This window comes from Anguilla rostrata, chromosome 5 (genome assembly GCF_018555375.3).
Source record: "Anguilla rostrata isolate EN2019 chromosome 5, ASM1855537v3, whole genome shotgun sequence".
NCBI classification, from domain to species: Eukaryota; Metazoa; Chordata; class Actinopteri; order Anguilliformes; family Anguillidae; genus Anguilla; species Anguilla rostrata.
Window position 1 is genome coordinate 12,252,932 of NC_057937.1, and position 15,098 is coordinate 12,268,029.

General features: G+C 45.3%; 1 protein-coding gene across 2 annotated transcripts in view; it reads right to left on the reverse strand.

The window, feature by feature from the left end:
• fbxo41 (F-box protein 41) overlaps positions 1-15,098 on the reverse strand; it is a 59,667-nt gene that overhangs the window by 8,494 nt on the left and 36,075 nt on the right. For both annotated transcript variants that reach the window (XM_064335141.1, XM_064335140.1), the window contains exons 4-12: positions 15,015-15,088; positions 8,877-9,232; positions 4,571-4,809; positions 4,040-4,155; positions 2,988-3,140; positions 2,678-2,773; positions 2,297-2,415; positions 770-928; positions 563-678 (exon numbers count right to left, since the gene is read on the reverse strand). In XM_064335141.1, the coding sequence (XP_064191211.1) occupies positions 563-678; positions 770-928; positions 2,297-2,415; positions 2,678-2,773; positions 2,988-3,140; positions 4,040-4,155; positions 4,571-4,809; positions 8,877-9,232; positions 15,015-15,088 (1,428 nt within the window). The remainder of the gene's footprint in view (positions 1-562; positions 679-769; positions 929-2,296; positions 2,416-2,677; positions 2,774-2,987; positions 3,141-4,039; positions 4,156-4,570; positions 4,810-8,876; positions 9,233-15,014; positions 15,089-15,098) is intronic.

The following is a 15,098-nucleotide window of genomic DNA, read 5'->3' on the forward strand; positions in this document are numbered from 1 at the left end:
GTTTTTTTTACACGTCAGAGCATTCAGTATAAAATCAGCCTTAACTTTAAGAGCCGACTTAACATTGACAGTTTTCCTGTGTGTGGCTAACTCCGGATTACACAATAGGTCTAACCATCTTGTGATGTTATAATTCTGCTATTTCAGCATAATCTAACAAGAAGGAGTTAATTTGCGCAATCTGCTGTCTCACTTACAGTAAGTGGGTACTAATTCCCAAGAGAGAGGACTGCTATTTTTACCCAGAATGCTTCAGTGAGCCCTGCTGTGGGTGTGAAGCTGCACCTCCTGTATTGTTTCCTTGTCCCTGCCTTTCTTAAAATTATACGTGCCAGCTGGCTGTATTTTAGGAGCCGAGCACCCCTCTCCTCTCATCATTAAGGAGGTTATTAATAGAGGGCTCACACCAAGATGGAAAATAGTCATGTGGATGTTTAAACCTGCAGGCATGAAAACAAGTGCTCTCAAAATAGAGCGCGAGCAGCTCTAAGGAACCACAGCGTTCCTGGGGGTGTGTTACGCAGCTGGCAAACAGAAAAATGGATCGCGGCGCCCCCGTCACCTGTAGCTTGTTCACCATCTCGTCAAACAGTTTCCTGGCCTCCGGGCTGTTGGGGTCCTCAAAGTAGTCCTCGATGCCGATCTGCACCACGATCGATTTGAGGTTCCGGCACACACCTGTTGCAAGGAGTGAATGTACACGTGACAGACTGCATGAGGAGCTGCAAGGCTTAGGCCTACTACAGGAACATCATTGTTATATACTCACTGTTGAAGTGTAGCAGGGCCTTTGGAGTAACAGGGGTAGAAGTGAGCACCAGCATCTCCAGGCCCTTCAGCCCCTCTCTGCACACCTCTGCTGCCACCTCCTGGTTGACTTCGCTAACATGGTCCAGCTCTAAAACCTGCAGACGCATGCAGTTCCTTGCTGCAAGAGAAAGGGGGCAGTCTTAGACTCGTATAGCACCCGAAAACCCACTATTTTCCAGCTACCTCTGCACATGAAAAAGTGAAACCATGGAACCATGGAAAAAGTGAAAGTCATGGAAAGAATTCATTTGGCAGTATCTTCTTGAGAATCTGCCATCTACTTGGTGCACTTGGCATAGTGTGCATGACCAAACACTTAAAAATCTCTCAAAACCCAGAGAAGAAGCAGTGTAGTGGAGTATGCTGCAGCAATATAAGGAGCAGCAAATTTAGATAAACGTAATAAATTCACACACACACACACACACTCCTACACACACATATGCACACACACACTCACACATCATGCACACACTTGTACACATGCACACTGACACACACACACACACTCACACAAACACACACACAGAGTTTGTACATATAAAAAATAACAGTGGTATGAACAGCCAAAAGAATTTCAGAAAAAATACCAGAACCCTGATATTTTTATCTGCAATTAAACAAGAGTTCTTCAGCTCCAGTGAAGCAGCAAAGGCAGGAGCTCAGGAGCTCTGCTACATCTGCTCATTCTCCACCTATGCTTTCCTTCAGCAAACAAACATTATTTATCCAACCACTCCAAAAGGGATGTCTCACATGAAGGAAAACGCAATTTCCTCTGTCTTCCTTTTCACGAGCAGCGGGTCGTGAGCAGGGAAGCAATCTCTTTGTTAAATCTCTTTTGATTTCCTCCTCAATGGACCAAATTTGTGGTTGCTAGGATATCGATCTACATACGAGGCTGTGCCAGTATACTCTCTCAGTGAGACTGGGGGGAAAAAAAGATTAATCCGGTCTGTGCTGCGAGACATTGACACTTTGCCCTTAACCCAACGCAAGGCGACAGGGGCAGAGGTGCAAATGTTTATACGATCGACTTCTGAGATTTGAGTTAATGCAGTCCGCATCTGGCAAAGATTCAAATCCTGCTCACGTCTGCAAAAATGACAAGGTGCCTTCATTCAGCCTTCATTACCAGCAGCACAAGGACACTGTGCCGTGAGTATCCTTTGCCATTATCAACCGCCATCATCTGAACATCTGCCTGTCACTGAGCATGTCTGAAGCCTCGTCCTTTCCCACTAAATACCATACAGAAACACTATGTACATTACAGCAGCCACTAACCCAAGGAGGAGATCTTTGCCTCAAAATGGAGGACAACTACTAATTTTGCATGAAATAATCTCATACTGATTTAATTTAAAACATTTGGTTATTTAATTTATTTGCATTCTTAAGCTTGTTTAAGCTGGAATTTTCAGCAGGGTCCCTCACAGACAAAGGTGACAACAAACTGACATCCGTACCAAGCTGTCCAACTCACCCAATGAAGCCAAGCCCTGAATCCCGCACCCAGCCCCGCCCACTCCAAGGGCCCGCAGGTGTGGCCAGCATCGGCCAATGGTTTGCAGGCACCGGTTGCTGAAGCGAGCCGGTTGCTGGCTGCAGAAAGACAAGTGTACATGTGGCAGGTCTGCAGAAAAACATAGCTACGGTACAGTCAATCCCAGGCTGACATGGTTTACGGCACAGTCAATCCCAGGCCACCTCACATCAGTGAGAACTGAGCACAGGAGAAGTGGCTCACCAGTGAGCATGCAAAGATTATATACAGTACAAGTCAAGCAAAGAAAAACTACAAAGTGAACATTATTAAAACTACTACTCTCTGCTTCCAGGTGTTTGGCATTCCTTTACTACTTACCAGGGATGAAGTGGCGCCACCTGTAGGGAGATGATGTCCCTGCAGCCGGCTCCCAGGGCCCAAATCACTTCCTGCCCAACAGGGTCAGTGGCACTCCTGCAACACACAGTCAGTTCCTCTGCTCCAGTAAGAGAGATTTCTAGCAAAGCACTGATCTCAGTGACCTAGACTGACCCTTCTCAGACTCAGACCCCCCCTAACCACTGATCCAGGATCAGCTTACTCAACACCACCGCAGGCCCACACCATCACGTGAAAGAGCTTAAGTCTATCCAGAGTCGGGGATTGCGGGCGAGCGCGGGGAGCTCACCTGTAGGTGACGGCCTGCAGGGCGCGGCAGTAGCAGCTGGCCAGCCACAGGGAGCGGTCCGTCAGGAGGTTTGGACAGTGGGACACCTTCAGGATCAGCAGGTTGCCCCCGGCAGCCTTCAGAAGAGCCTCCAGCCCCTCCTCCAAACATCCACTGACCAAAGCACAGAGACAGACAGATAGGGTCACGTGTCAGGTCAGCTGTTATTCTCATTATTGTGTCTCCAGCCCGCTCACTTGTGCTGCTAGCGATATGTGGCAGGTGTTTCCTGTGTTTTGTTCTGTTTCATTTCCTTGATTGTAGGACTGGCAGCACTTGTGGGAAGGCCTTTATAAGGAGCCCTGTGACGGCCAAGACAGAGTTCACACACCTGGGCTCCTCGCTGCCCATGGTTCTTTTAGTTAATATCTTAATATAACTTCAATAATACAAACTATTTATTTTGTTAATAAATGTATCGTTGTTGCAAATACTGGCTTGTCGTGCTTTATGTTGCAACTTGCCATATACTGTTCATAACACAAAGTGCATGACGTTTTGTATGTCAAAGAAAACTAAGTGAATCGTTGATGTAAAGAATAGCTAACTATTAAGGCAGGTGAATCACAACGTCCATGGAGACGAGGACAAGGCAGAAATAGACAGGACTGAAGCAGGGACACTGGACTGAAGCAGAGTGACAGAGACATGACTGAGGCAGGCAGATATAACTGAAGCAGAGAGACAGACACCAGACTGAACCAGAGAGACAGAGACAGGACTGAAGCAGGGAAATTGAGACAGAAATCGAGACAGGCTGCTGTGAGGGTGAGTGAGCTGAGCTGAGGAAATCCGACAGATATCCAGTTCTGCCACCGCTGAGATTTGTTCAGCTTATTCTGCAGATAAAATCTATCCTGGTCGCACAGAGAAGCAGGCCAAGCCTGTGCAAACTGGAATTCACGCTCATCGTATGACTTCATATCCGCAAAACCAGCCATATGCCAGTGTGCACATCCATATGGCACTGTGCTGGAGCGAAGCATGCAGAGCTGGTAAAGCTGGTCCCTCACCGTGTGCTCTTCAGGTACTCCTCTTTGGTCTCCTTCTTGCCCCTCTGCCTGGGTTTGAGGTTCTGCAGGATGAGGGAGTGGGTCTGCGTGCACCACTGAGACAGTGTGCACAAGAACTGCAACGCAGAGACGACACAGGGTCAGCCCGTAACACAGAGACAACACAGGGTCAGTCACGCTAAAACACAGGGTCAGCCCGTAACACAGAGACAACACAGGGTCAGTCACGTAAACACGCATAAAACACAGGTGACCAGATTCTTCTGTACAACACCAGATAGAACAAACAGACAGGTTGTTCATGATCACAAAAAAGACAATGGTACTTAGAATGTGGAAATGAGAGACTAGTAACTGCGTAGTCCCTGACAACTGACAACAAATACATAATAGCCAAACCAAATCTTTAAACACAGGCCATTCCAATGCCTTTGCCTTTAGTGATGAGTAATGAACAGTAACAAAACCCTAATTCCAGAGCAGGGACAGCGCGAGAGGCCTCCCTGAGCTCGCTTCGGGGGGGTGCAGCACCTTAGACGAGATCCGGGCGTTCTCCAGCAGCACCCGGGTCCACACGGCGGGGTGGCGGGCCACAAACTTCCAGTCGCGGCAGACCTCGGCGGCCCGCAGCAGCGTCTTGGTGTCCAGGTAGGTGAAGATGCAGAAGAGGGCCGCCCGCATCTTCAGCACCTCCGGGCTGATCACCTCGTTGGACCTGGACGGGCTGCCCTTGTCGTGGCGGCACGGCTTGCAGCCGCCCTCCGACCGGCCTGGGATAAGCGAGGGGGAAGGGGGGTGGTGTTGCAGGGAGAATGAGAAACCAACCTGGCAACACTTTCACCACAACTCATCAACTGTACCAGAGTACATAGTGAACATCACACCAAAACATTACATTGCATTATAAATACGTGCACATACATAACACCAACACACAACTCTACCTAAGTGTTGTTATGACAAACAACACTATCAACTTGATACCACATTATGTCCACACACAACACTATCTGCCAGTCTACTGCCTTGGTTCAAGTTCAATTTGCAAAATGACACAAATTTTATGTAAAACATCACAGTAAAAACTAAGAAGAATGTCTCATTTTAGTTCATTACTTATACACATTTTTTTTACAGTGTTATTTGGATATTATAAGTAATAGACTAAAATGGTTCTGGTTTGATGAAATATACACTATAAAACATTTAGCACAGGCAGGCCACAGGAATATTAGAGAATATCCAAGCATTCGCCACACTGTGGCGCCAAAGACAAATGGGAAGGTTGCAATCACCTGCAATGCAACCGTAAGCAGAAGATATACACAATATGGCTGCCGAACCCTGTAACTCAGCCATGTTTAGTGTTACAGTAGGAGGATATCACTGAATATAACACTCATAAACGTGTTAAAAGGCATCTGGCTCAGTAGCTGAAGGTGCAAAATTTCCGGGCCGGTAACAATTTTGCAGAGCATTGAAATATTAAATATCGTTCTATTACTTTTACTAGCCCCTTGCACATATTTTAGCCACTGCTAAGCTGAGGTGAATTACTCACTTGGGAAAAAATGCACTGACAATTTGCAAAAAGCCAAAGGGTAAAACCAGATTATGGGAACTTTTATTCAATAATGGCCCACTGAATACACAGCAAAATCAACTGGTACAGGACCATTTATTGCTAAGCAGAGTGATTGAATTTGGACATGTTTTGCATCAGTGGTAACTTATGCCCTAAATAGTTCCCACGAGCTGCATATTTTTATTTAGAAAAGGCAGACTATGTCTAAATCTGTGAAGCTAACTGACAGGACCAACTACAGCCAGGAGATTTGTTTTAAACCAAAAATAGCACACGGTACTCTGTGGTCCTCTGTGATTTGAGCTTGACACAACTGCCATGAAACCTGGCCTGTGATCTCTGGAAAAATCAATGGGTCCCCTAACCCCCCCTGCGGGACAGAGGGGCACCTTACAGACAGGGTGACAGCTGAGATTTGAGAGTGACTGTGCCCGGCCTGGAGCCCCCAGTTCCGGAGATCAGGGACAGACAGGAGATCAGTTAAGACAGGGTTCGGGCGGCAGCCAACGGGACAGATTTCGTCACTCTAACCCAGCTCTGGTCATGTGACCTCACTCACTCCCCCCCCGGAGGAAAAGTAAATGCACATTCAGTTTGTTGAAGAGATGAGTGTTGCTGTATAAATGCAATTTATAACTGCATCATATAAATGCACCATTCATTATGTATGCACACTGTTTACCTCCTGCTGAAGGCAAAGTTGCTGACTATAATCAGTCACCAATCATACTGCAGAAACAGATATTCACACCGTGAAAGACAGGACCTTCAATCTAACACCTAGTTTATTTATATCAGGCAATTTTAATTTGCTTTACTGCAATCTGCATAAAAATAACTGCTACTCAGCTCCTGAAAACCGCAGTAACAATGTATACCTCTTGACAAATGTTTTTCATTAATACCTGTTCCAGTGTGTAAGAGCAGAGATTGAGAGTGTGATTGCAGTTTAACTTTGTTTCAAACTTCCTTTGTCCTTCATCAACAGTGCATCTCCGCAAACAGGCCAATGCAGACCTATGCAGTGAAGACAGCACAGTATCCCACAACTACAACTATGTGGTCCAGCCACTTAAATCTGAACCACATACTGTAGGCCTTGGTATACTCAACATGAAAATGAATTGTTCTAATAAATCATCAATTGGCTCAATTGTATGTGTATATTAATATTTCATCCCTGTTCTTCAGCTTAATGCCCGATCACTTTGCTGCTTTTCTGCGCCTCTCTTTTTCAGCAGACATGACATTTTGTGCAAGTTTTCATGATGAGCCTTGTAAGATGGTCTAAATACAAAAAATTATTTTCAAAAAAAAAAACAGGTAAACTGCAACATTCACAAATGAGGGAATTGATAACAAAATGATGACATTTGCCAGTGACAGAAAACTACGCGGAAGTTAATAATAATAATAATAATAATAATAATAATAATAATAATAATAATAAAAGTAATGCTTGTACAGGCTGGGTTGAGGTGTCTGAGCTGGATGAGGGATGAGCCTATCCTGCACGCTGTTTGCTGAACTGTTCAGGGGTAATGGACGTGTGTGTGTGTGTGTGTGTGTGTGTGTGTGAAGGGCGGTCAGTGATTACTCATCCATGTGTCAATGAGCCACTCCGTGAAGCAGACTCAGACCCAGCACCTGACCCATTTGATATCGTCTGCTGACCTCTTTCACACCAAACATCATTCTCTGGGGATGCTCTCACTCATTATCTGAGTGTGTGTGTGTGAGTGTGTGTGTGCGTGTGTCTGGGTCAAGGGCATTATTTATGGGGGGATGGAGGGCTACAACTGCCTGCAATATTTAAAAAAAAAAAAAAAAGGTCAAATAACCCCCAAACAATAATATAGCATGACGATGAGAAAAATAATTTCATAAATAATAAAGATGGGGATTTCATGACGTGATCGGGATATACTGATCAGTGAGGCTGAGTGTTTGTCACAGAAGTCACAGCTGTCACCTGTCAAGTGTGACAATGTACACAGATTCCGGAATGTGCCAGGATCAAGATTCTTGTTCTTGTCAGTTGTGGCAATCAGATGTTTAATGGCCTCTGTCAGCAGTGTTGATGCCCAGAGCCCCCTCCTCCATTATGGTGACATCAATGACAACAGGCGCTCATTATCACAGACTCAAACGTCACAATGTATGTACCACATATCATACCAAAACAAACTTTAAAGAAATAAAAACGGACACATTGTAACCGTGTTTTATTTCAGTAATGTCACCACGCTCCATTTCTAACAACATTATTTTACATAAAAGCAAAAAAGCATTCTCTTTCTTTCAGCAAAGGACCAAATTCAGCGATTAAATGCATCTATTAATTAATTTAATAAATTAATGTTTAAAAACTCCTTGATTTCTTCCGTTTTGTTTCAGTTTTCTGTGATTTTCAACAACTTCGCTGTGACTGCTCCGTGACTTCAGACAATATTTTCTGTGACAAACACCCAGCTTTACTGATCAGTAATCTGTAGTATTTTCCCATTAGAATTCACCAAAAATTATCATTTCCTAGCTGAGACAGGTGTTTGTCAGTGTTACTACAGCGTCAGTGTTACCTGTACAGGTGTGTGTCAGTATTACCTGTACAGGTGTGTGTCAGTGTTACCTATACAGGTGTGTGCCAGTATTACCTGTACAGGTATGCCTCTGTATTACCTGCAGAGGTGTGTGTCAGTATTATCTGTACAGGTGTGTGCCAGTATTACCTGTACATGTGTGTCAGTATTACCTGTACAGGTATGTCTCTGTATTACCTGCAGAGGTGTGTGTCAGTATTACCTGTACAGGTGTGTGCCAGTATTACCTGCAGAGGTGTGTGTCAGTATTACCTGTACAGGTGTGTGTCAGTATTACCTGTACAGGTGTGTGCCAGTATTACCTGTACAGGTATGTCTCTGTATTACCTGTAGAGGTGTGTGCCAGTATTACCTGTACAGGTATGTCTCTGTATTACCTGCAGAGGTGTGTGTCAGTATTACCTGTACAGGTGTGTGCCAGTATTACCTGTACAGGTGTGTGTCAGTATTACCTGTACAGGTATGTCTCTGTATTACCTGCAGAGGTGTGTGTCAGTATTACCTGTACAGGTGCGTGTCAGTCTTACCTGTACAGGTATGTCTCTGTATTACCTGCAGAGGTGTGTGTCAGTATTACCTGTACAGGTGTGTGTCAGTATTACCTGTACAGGTGTGTGCCAGTATTACCTGTACAGGTGTGTGTCAGTCTTACCTGTGCCCAGGCGGTATCCGCCCCTGTTAGGAGCAGCGTGCTGAGAGTCGGAGGCTCTGCGCTCCTGCTCCCAGATCTCGGCCTCGGACTCGGTGGTGCGGGAGCCCACGTCGGACACGTCTCCCTCCTCGCCCTCGGTGCTGTTTCGGTAGGGCCGGCGCTGCCAGTTCTGGATGGCCTGCTTGCGGAGGCCCCAGCTGCGGGACATGGCGGCCCGCTCGTAGCCGGCCTCGCCCATCCGGCACTGCACGTGGTAGTACTGCGCCTCGGCGCACTCCTCCAGGGGCTGCATCTCCACGCTGTCGCTGTCGTAGCCCCCCGAGCCCTGGGACACCGACTTCGCCCGGCCCGAAGCCCTGATGCAGGAGGGGAACACCCGTCAGGCTCGCCCGCTACACCCAGAGCTGCTCCGTCACCCGTCATTTATCTGCTGCTCCATCACACTGTTATACACCTACTGCTCCATCACCCTCTCATATACCTGCTGCTCCACCACCCTCTCATATACCTGCTGCTCCATCACCCTGTCATACACCTGCTGCTCCATCACCCTGTCATACACCTACTGCTCCATCACCCTCTCATATACCTGCTGCTCCATCACCCTGTCATACACCTGCTGCTCCATCACCCTGTCATACACCTGCTGCTCCATCACCCTGTCATATACCTGCTGCTCCACCACCCTGTCATATACCTGCTACTCCATCACCATGTCATATACCTCATGCTACAAAGTGTTTGATGATACATGATGCAATTCAATCCACTGGCTCAAATTTAAATATACGATTTAGCAAGTATATAAACTGAAACAAATGCCTAAGGAAATGTAACATGCGAAACATAACAATGCTTGCTTTAGGCTGGTTACCCAGAGTGAAGGCCTGGGTGAGAGTCTTTGGCAGGGTCTTTGGCAGGGTTTCAGCTGATTGACACAGTTGATGTTTTTCACTCACAGTCTCTCTCACGCTCCACAGTAGTCCGTTAAACAGTTGGGAGATTTCACAGCGGCATTCTGGGTAAAGCGCTATCCTCCAGGGCTTCCACATTAGCACAGAAGTTCCACTAGGGATGCGGGCCAGGAACTTAGTCATTACTTGACCATTAATTTTTAAATACCACTCAATGCAGCTTAAAGAGACACCATCTTCCTTTTAACCGCCTTTCTAAAAGACATAATCTCCCTGTAAGTACAGTGCACTATTCTATGCTAACACGTGTATTTATCATCATTACCCTGAGTAATTAATGGCCGGCAGCATTCAGGTTGACTGCTATCATCCAGGACGAATGTAAACTCAGCCTCTGGAGATGCCGAAGACACGTCCGCCCGTGCTTTCAAACGAGGCAGGTGTGTTTATCCCTCCAGAAAGAGATTCCACAGACCAACACTTAGTGACTCAATGTATGCAGTGGACTTTGCAATACGCTTCAGGGTGAATTTGAAATGCATGGTGGGGGGATCCAAGAAATAAATAAAGAAATAAATAAATAAACACTCCTTGCACAGTTTTCACTGTACAAACTGCGTACTTTGAGCCATAATATTCTTGTTTGGTGAGCTGGGGGGCCATCATGAATTTAAAAGAGAGTCAGAAAGTCTGCACTCAAGCAAGGCACATTACTCCTTGCATTTTTATAACCGCATCTCAAGAAATTTCCAGGCTTTTCTTTCAGCTGATGAGTATAAACTGGCTCATGATTCCGTTTCCTTCCTCAGAAGAATTCCTTTCTTGATTAAGTGCTGACCTTTTCATATGAATTTAAACTTGTCACAGAAATTTAATTCATAGCACTTCAGCGTGCCATTCCGTTGAATACATCTTCTGCAGCTTGAGGGTGAGATATGCCGTGATGAGGCAGTCCCCATCAGCGCAGGTAGAAAACAGCTGCAACACAGCTCAAAAACTGACAACGGCTAGACAGCGCAAAACAGAAACATAACCCAGGCATCAAACTGAACGAGGAGGGAGAAACGACAGGCTAGAGTACTAGAATCATTTAGAAGATCCCCAATTCAGAAAAAGGAAATCATATCTCAGACTGACCCCATGGGAGTGTAGGGGATATGCTACACTCAGTTAAGTCTTCTGGCATCACCTTAGGGTGAATACAGGGTATCCACTTTATCAAATCCCACAACGGAGACATGCACGGAATAACCAGGAAGTGAAAAAGAACAAACCTGCCCAGTTGTCAAACACAAAACGGATCTGCCCGGGCATCAAACACAGCCAATAAAGCCAGGCGTCAGGTCTGAGTGCTTTTGCTGTTTTTCTCAGGGAAATGAATTCTCAGAAAAACAACGGCGCTGCAATTCTGACAAATCTTCACTATGGGCTCCAGCAGGCTGGAGATGCAGATTACCCCACTTTGTGCTGCTCCCAATAGGCCTCCAGTCACTATAATGCCTCCACTAGACAACATTACCAAGCTAATATTCCAAACACAAGATGTGAAACTCTAGTCATGGAAGTGAATCCGACAACAGAGTCTTTTTGGGTCTGAATGATTCTCTTTGTGTGAGAAGGTGTCCCTGCTGATAGGAACCTACAAATATATCAGTCCCCCTTCACAGTACTATAAACACCACTGCCAAATGATTGAGACATTGGATTTGAAATGTAATGGCCAGGACCAGGACATTCAATCGATCTTGTTAAAGTTACCAGCGTAACCAGATTACTAAAAGCATGAGCGAGAGAAAAATAACACATGACTGCATTCTGACATTTCATACTCCAAAACTAAAGTGGAGGGAAAAAGGGTTTCACAAAAAATCGTGTATATCTGTCTTTAACCCCATAGATACTGCATTTGAATCTGAAGAAGGGTGAGATAGGAGGCTGCTTTCATTTTAACCCTAATTTGGCACACCTGATTCTACTAATTAGCAGCACAACAAAATCTCCGGCTCTTGAATGAAGCGTGCCTCGTAAGGGTTGAAGTGAAAACCTACAGGATGGTAGATCTCCCAGAACAGGGTTGGGCAGCCCTGGTGTAGAGATATCATCAGTACTGGAAAAACAGTAGTTTTCAGGGAGTCTCCCTACTCTCAACCAGTAAAAACTCATGCAGTAGCAATACCCTAGTATGAGGACAAGTCCAGGAGGGGAAGTATGTGAGTTATGTGCTGGGCGTGAAGTCCCAAGGATGTATGCGCTCTCTGTTCAGCTTTTCCAATGCATTATTTTAATAGCCTACCTGCCGCAAATTAACATGCTGAGGAAAACTGCACCGAGACAAGTTGTTGATTTAATCCGACATTTATGAAAGCAATAATGTAAATGAATGCAGCTGTGTACATATTTCTTTAAATACTGTTGCGTGCAGCCGATTCATTTTAGAACAGGGCACAGTGCACTGAAAAATGCTGAGTGCGACATTTCAACTTATAAACTCGCAAGCCAAAATGCAGAAGCAAAGATATACAGCAGGAAGCTGCTTCCAGGATGTAGGAATAAGTGCATGACTATGCAGGCTATCTTTTATCTCTTTCAATATCTCTAGTACTGTCCAACCTAAGAGACCATTCATTTACATTTTTTTCTTCTTCAGGAGGTTTGTAGAACATAAATATGAATATATCCGAATACAATGCCATGAAAAAGTATAATGTCCCTTCCTGATTTTGTCTATTATTGCATATTTGTCACGCATTCAGTCATTTATATGCAATAAGCCACAGTTTCACATTGAACCCCCAAAAATGGGAACACATTAAGATTCACTCACTAAATCCTGCAGCCTCTTCTTTCATTGTATCTCATTTTTCATGTACGCAAAACAAGAAAAGAGATTTGGGGAAAAACAGATGGGAGCTTTATAGCTTGTTATGATGTTTTTCTTGTATTCTGCCCTGCCTCCCCAACCACCTCGCCCAACCTTCTTCCCAAAAAACGGTCACATAAAAACAGCAGGATGATAACATTAATCTCAGTTAACTCCTTGGCTCTGTGAACACGGGCCTGTCCCTCTGAGCCGTGGAGCACTTTTACCGAAGGCCAAATGCACCGCCCCGCCATCAGTTATGCCCGGGAAGCTAAAATTTACGTTTTGTTGACACCAACAGAACAGCCCGCCCTCCTGTTGAACTCTGGCACTCTAACAGAAGAGCCGAATATAGGTCAGAGACAGCGTTCTCCTCACCTTCCCTCCATGCTCTCCTTTCCCATCAAACAGGACCTAAAATGGCATCTTTTGTCACTGTAGTCAAAAGTGGAAATGGATATGTCAGGACTTATTTTGTTGCAGGAGACGGGGGGAAGGGGGGGGATTGGGGTTGGCACTGGTTTCGTTCTGAAGAGAGGGAACCTGTTTTTTATTTTTCTCACTGTCAGAAGCAGTGCATCACTGCTGTGCTTCAGAAACATGACAACAAATGAACTGGCAGAGCAGACAGTAGAGTGCTGTGCTAGCTAATGTGCTAACACAGCTCCAGCTCACATCTACAGTGGTTCAGAACTACAGTATGTTTAAAGCTGCTCGGATAGTACATTATATAATGAAGAACATAAAGTAAATGTAAAATCTTAGGATAGACTGTAACCCATGCATTACAGTTATAATGAATGCTAAGATTCTCCTCGTTATGGTATGACAGTAGACGTAATTATGTCAGCAAGACTAACGATTAAATATACCAACTAATTATGCTTCTAATGGATCAAAGTACTTTTTCATGACACTGATGACGGCTTGTTTCTTTCTTCGGATTTATCAGCCTAAAGAGGGGACATCCTCTGGATCCAGCAGAAGAAATTGCTTTTTTTGATGAAATGTGAACTTGGAGACCTGACAGTGGATGCACAGGCCAAATTCCCTACTTGGCTCTCATAGTCTGGTCATCAAATACAGCCCCTGCTTAATTATATACATATGTCTATGTGAGAGTATAAATCTCTCCCTTTCCCCACAGTAGCTCCACAGTAATGCGTGGTAATGTAAGTATTATGCACATAATACCTGCTACTCATCACCCAGGGGCTGGTGGTGGTGGCAGTTGAAAGGAGTCACCACTGCCCCCCTCAAAGTAAAGTGCTTTGAGATCAAGGCTACATATGCTACATGCTAAACACAAGCTATGCACATCTAATCAATATTACGATAATAATAACATTAATTTCAGTTACGCTTGCTTTTTTATCTTTAAACCAGGTAAAACTAGCCTCAAATGATCCGAACAGTAAAAGCTGAAAGGTATTAAAATGATTTTATAATTTACCTTGAAATCTGAAGGGGGATATTCAGGCAGCACATAATCTTATTATGGTCTCTCTCTCTACGCGTGTATTAGTTGGCCATTAAGAAGAGAAGGGCAGATGGATCAAGATGAATCTGCTTTGAACAATTTGACGCACATATAGGGAACGGCAGCTCGTTTAAAAAAAACATTTCACTATTTATCTTCACTGGCTACCGTGCTGCATTGTATTGTGCTGTATTTTTACATTTTTAAAATAAAAAGTACTCATAAACAGAAAATCGTGTCGTACGACGGAAGCGCTAATGAGCAAGCCTCGAGGACATTCCTAAGCGCCCCACTGTGCGGTGCAGAAATTTCGGCAGCGGCGCATTTAAAAAACGATCAGGAAGTCTCGCTCCTGTTCGTTTGAGTCGCGGGGAGACTACAGCCTGCGGCCTGCTGCTGTTTTGGCCGCGCACGTTCCCGTCCACGGGCGCACCGCAGCCCGGTGCCCGGTGGAGCGGCCCGGCCCTGCGTAAAAACGCAGCGCAGCATTAACACGCTCCGTTAGCCTGCGGTACGCTGTGATAGTCCCTCAGGAACACCTCACTGTCAGCCCTCAGCTGAGAGCAGCATATTTCAGAGCACCAGGAGAGCTAGCCATCGAGCTGAGGAGCAGACTGATGCAAAGCAGAGAAATCCAGGCTTCTGACATGCAAGACTCATTTAGCACGCCCAAAAGAAAGTATGAACTGCGGAACAGAAAGTGCGGATACAAAACTCCCTGCAAAGCGGATTTAATTTTACGTGTTTGAAGGAGCTGCTACTACTGAGCCCTCTGGGAAAGTAACCAGGCCCCGGTAAGTAACCCCTCAAATGGTCATCTGTAGGTATGAGTGCCTGTGCTGGGATAGGAACCCCAAATAAAGAAGGGAGGGGGGCAGCCTTACCCCGTACTGGGAGAAGAGTGGCGGTCTGACACCTGGTACATTCCTCTGGAGGTCCCCGAGAGACTGGAGTTCCTCTACAGGGTC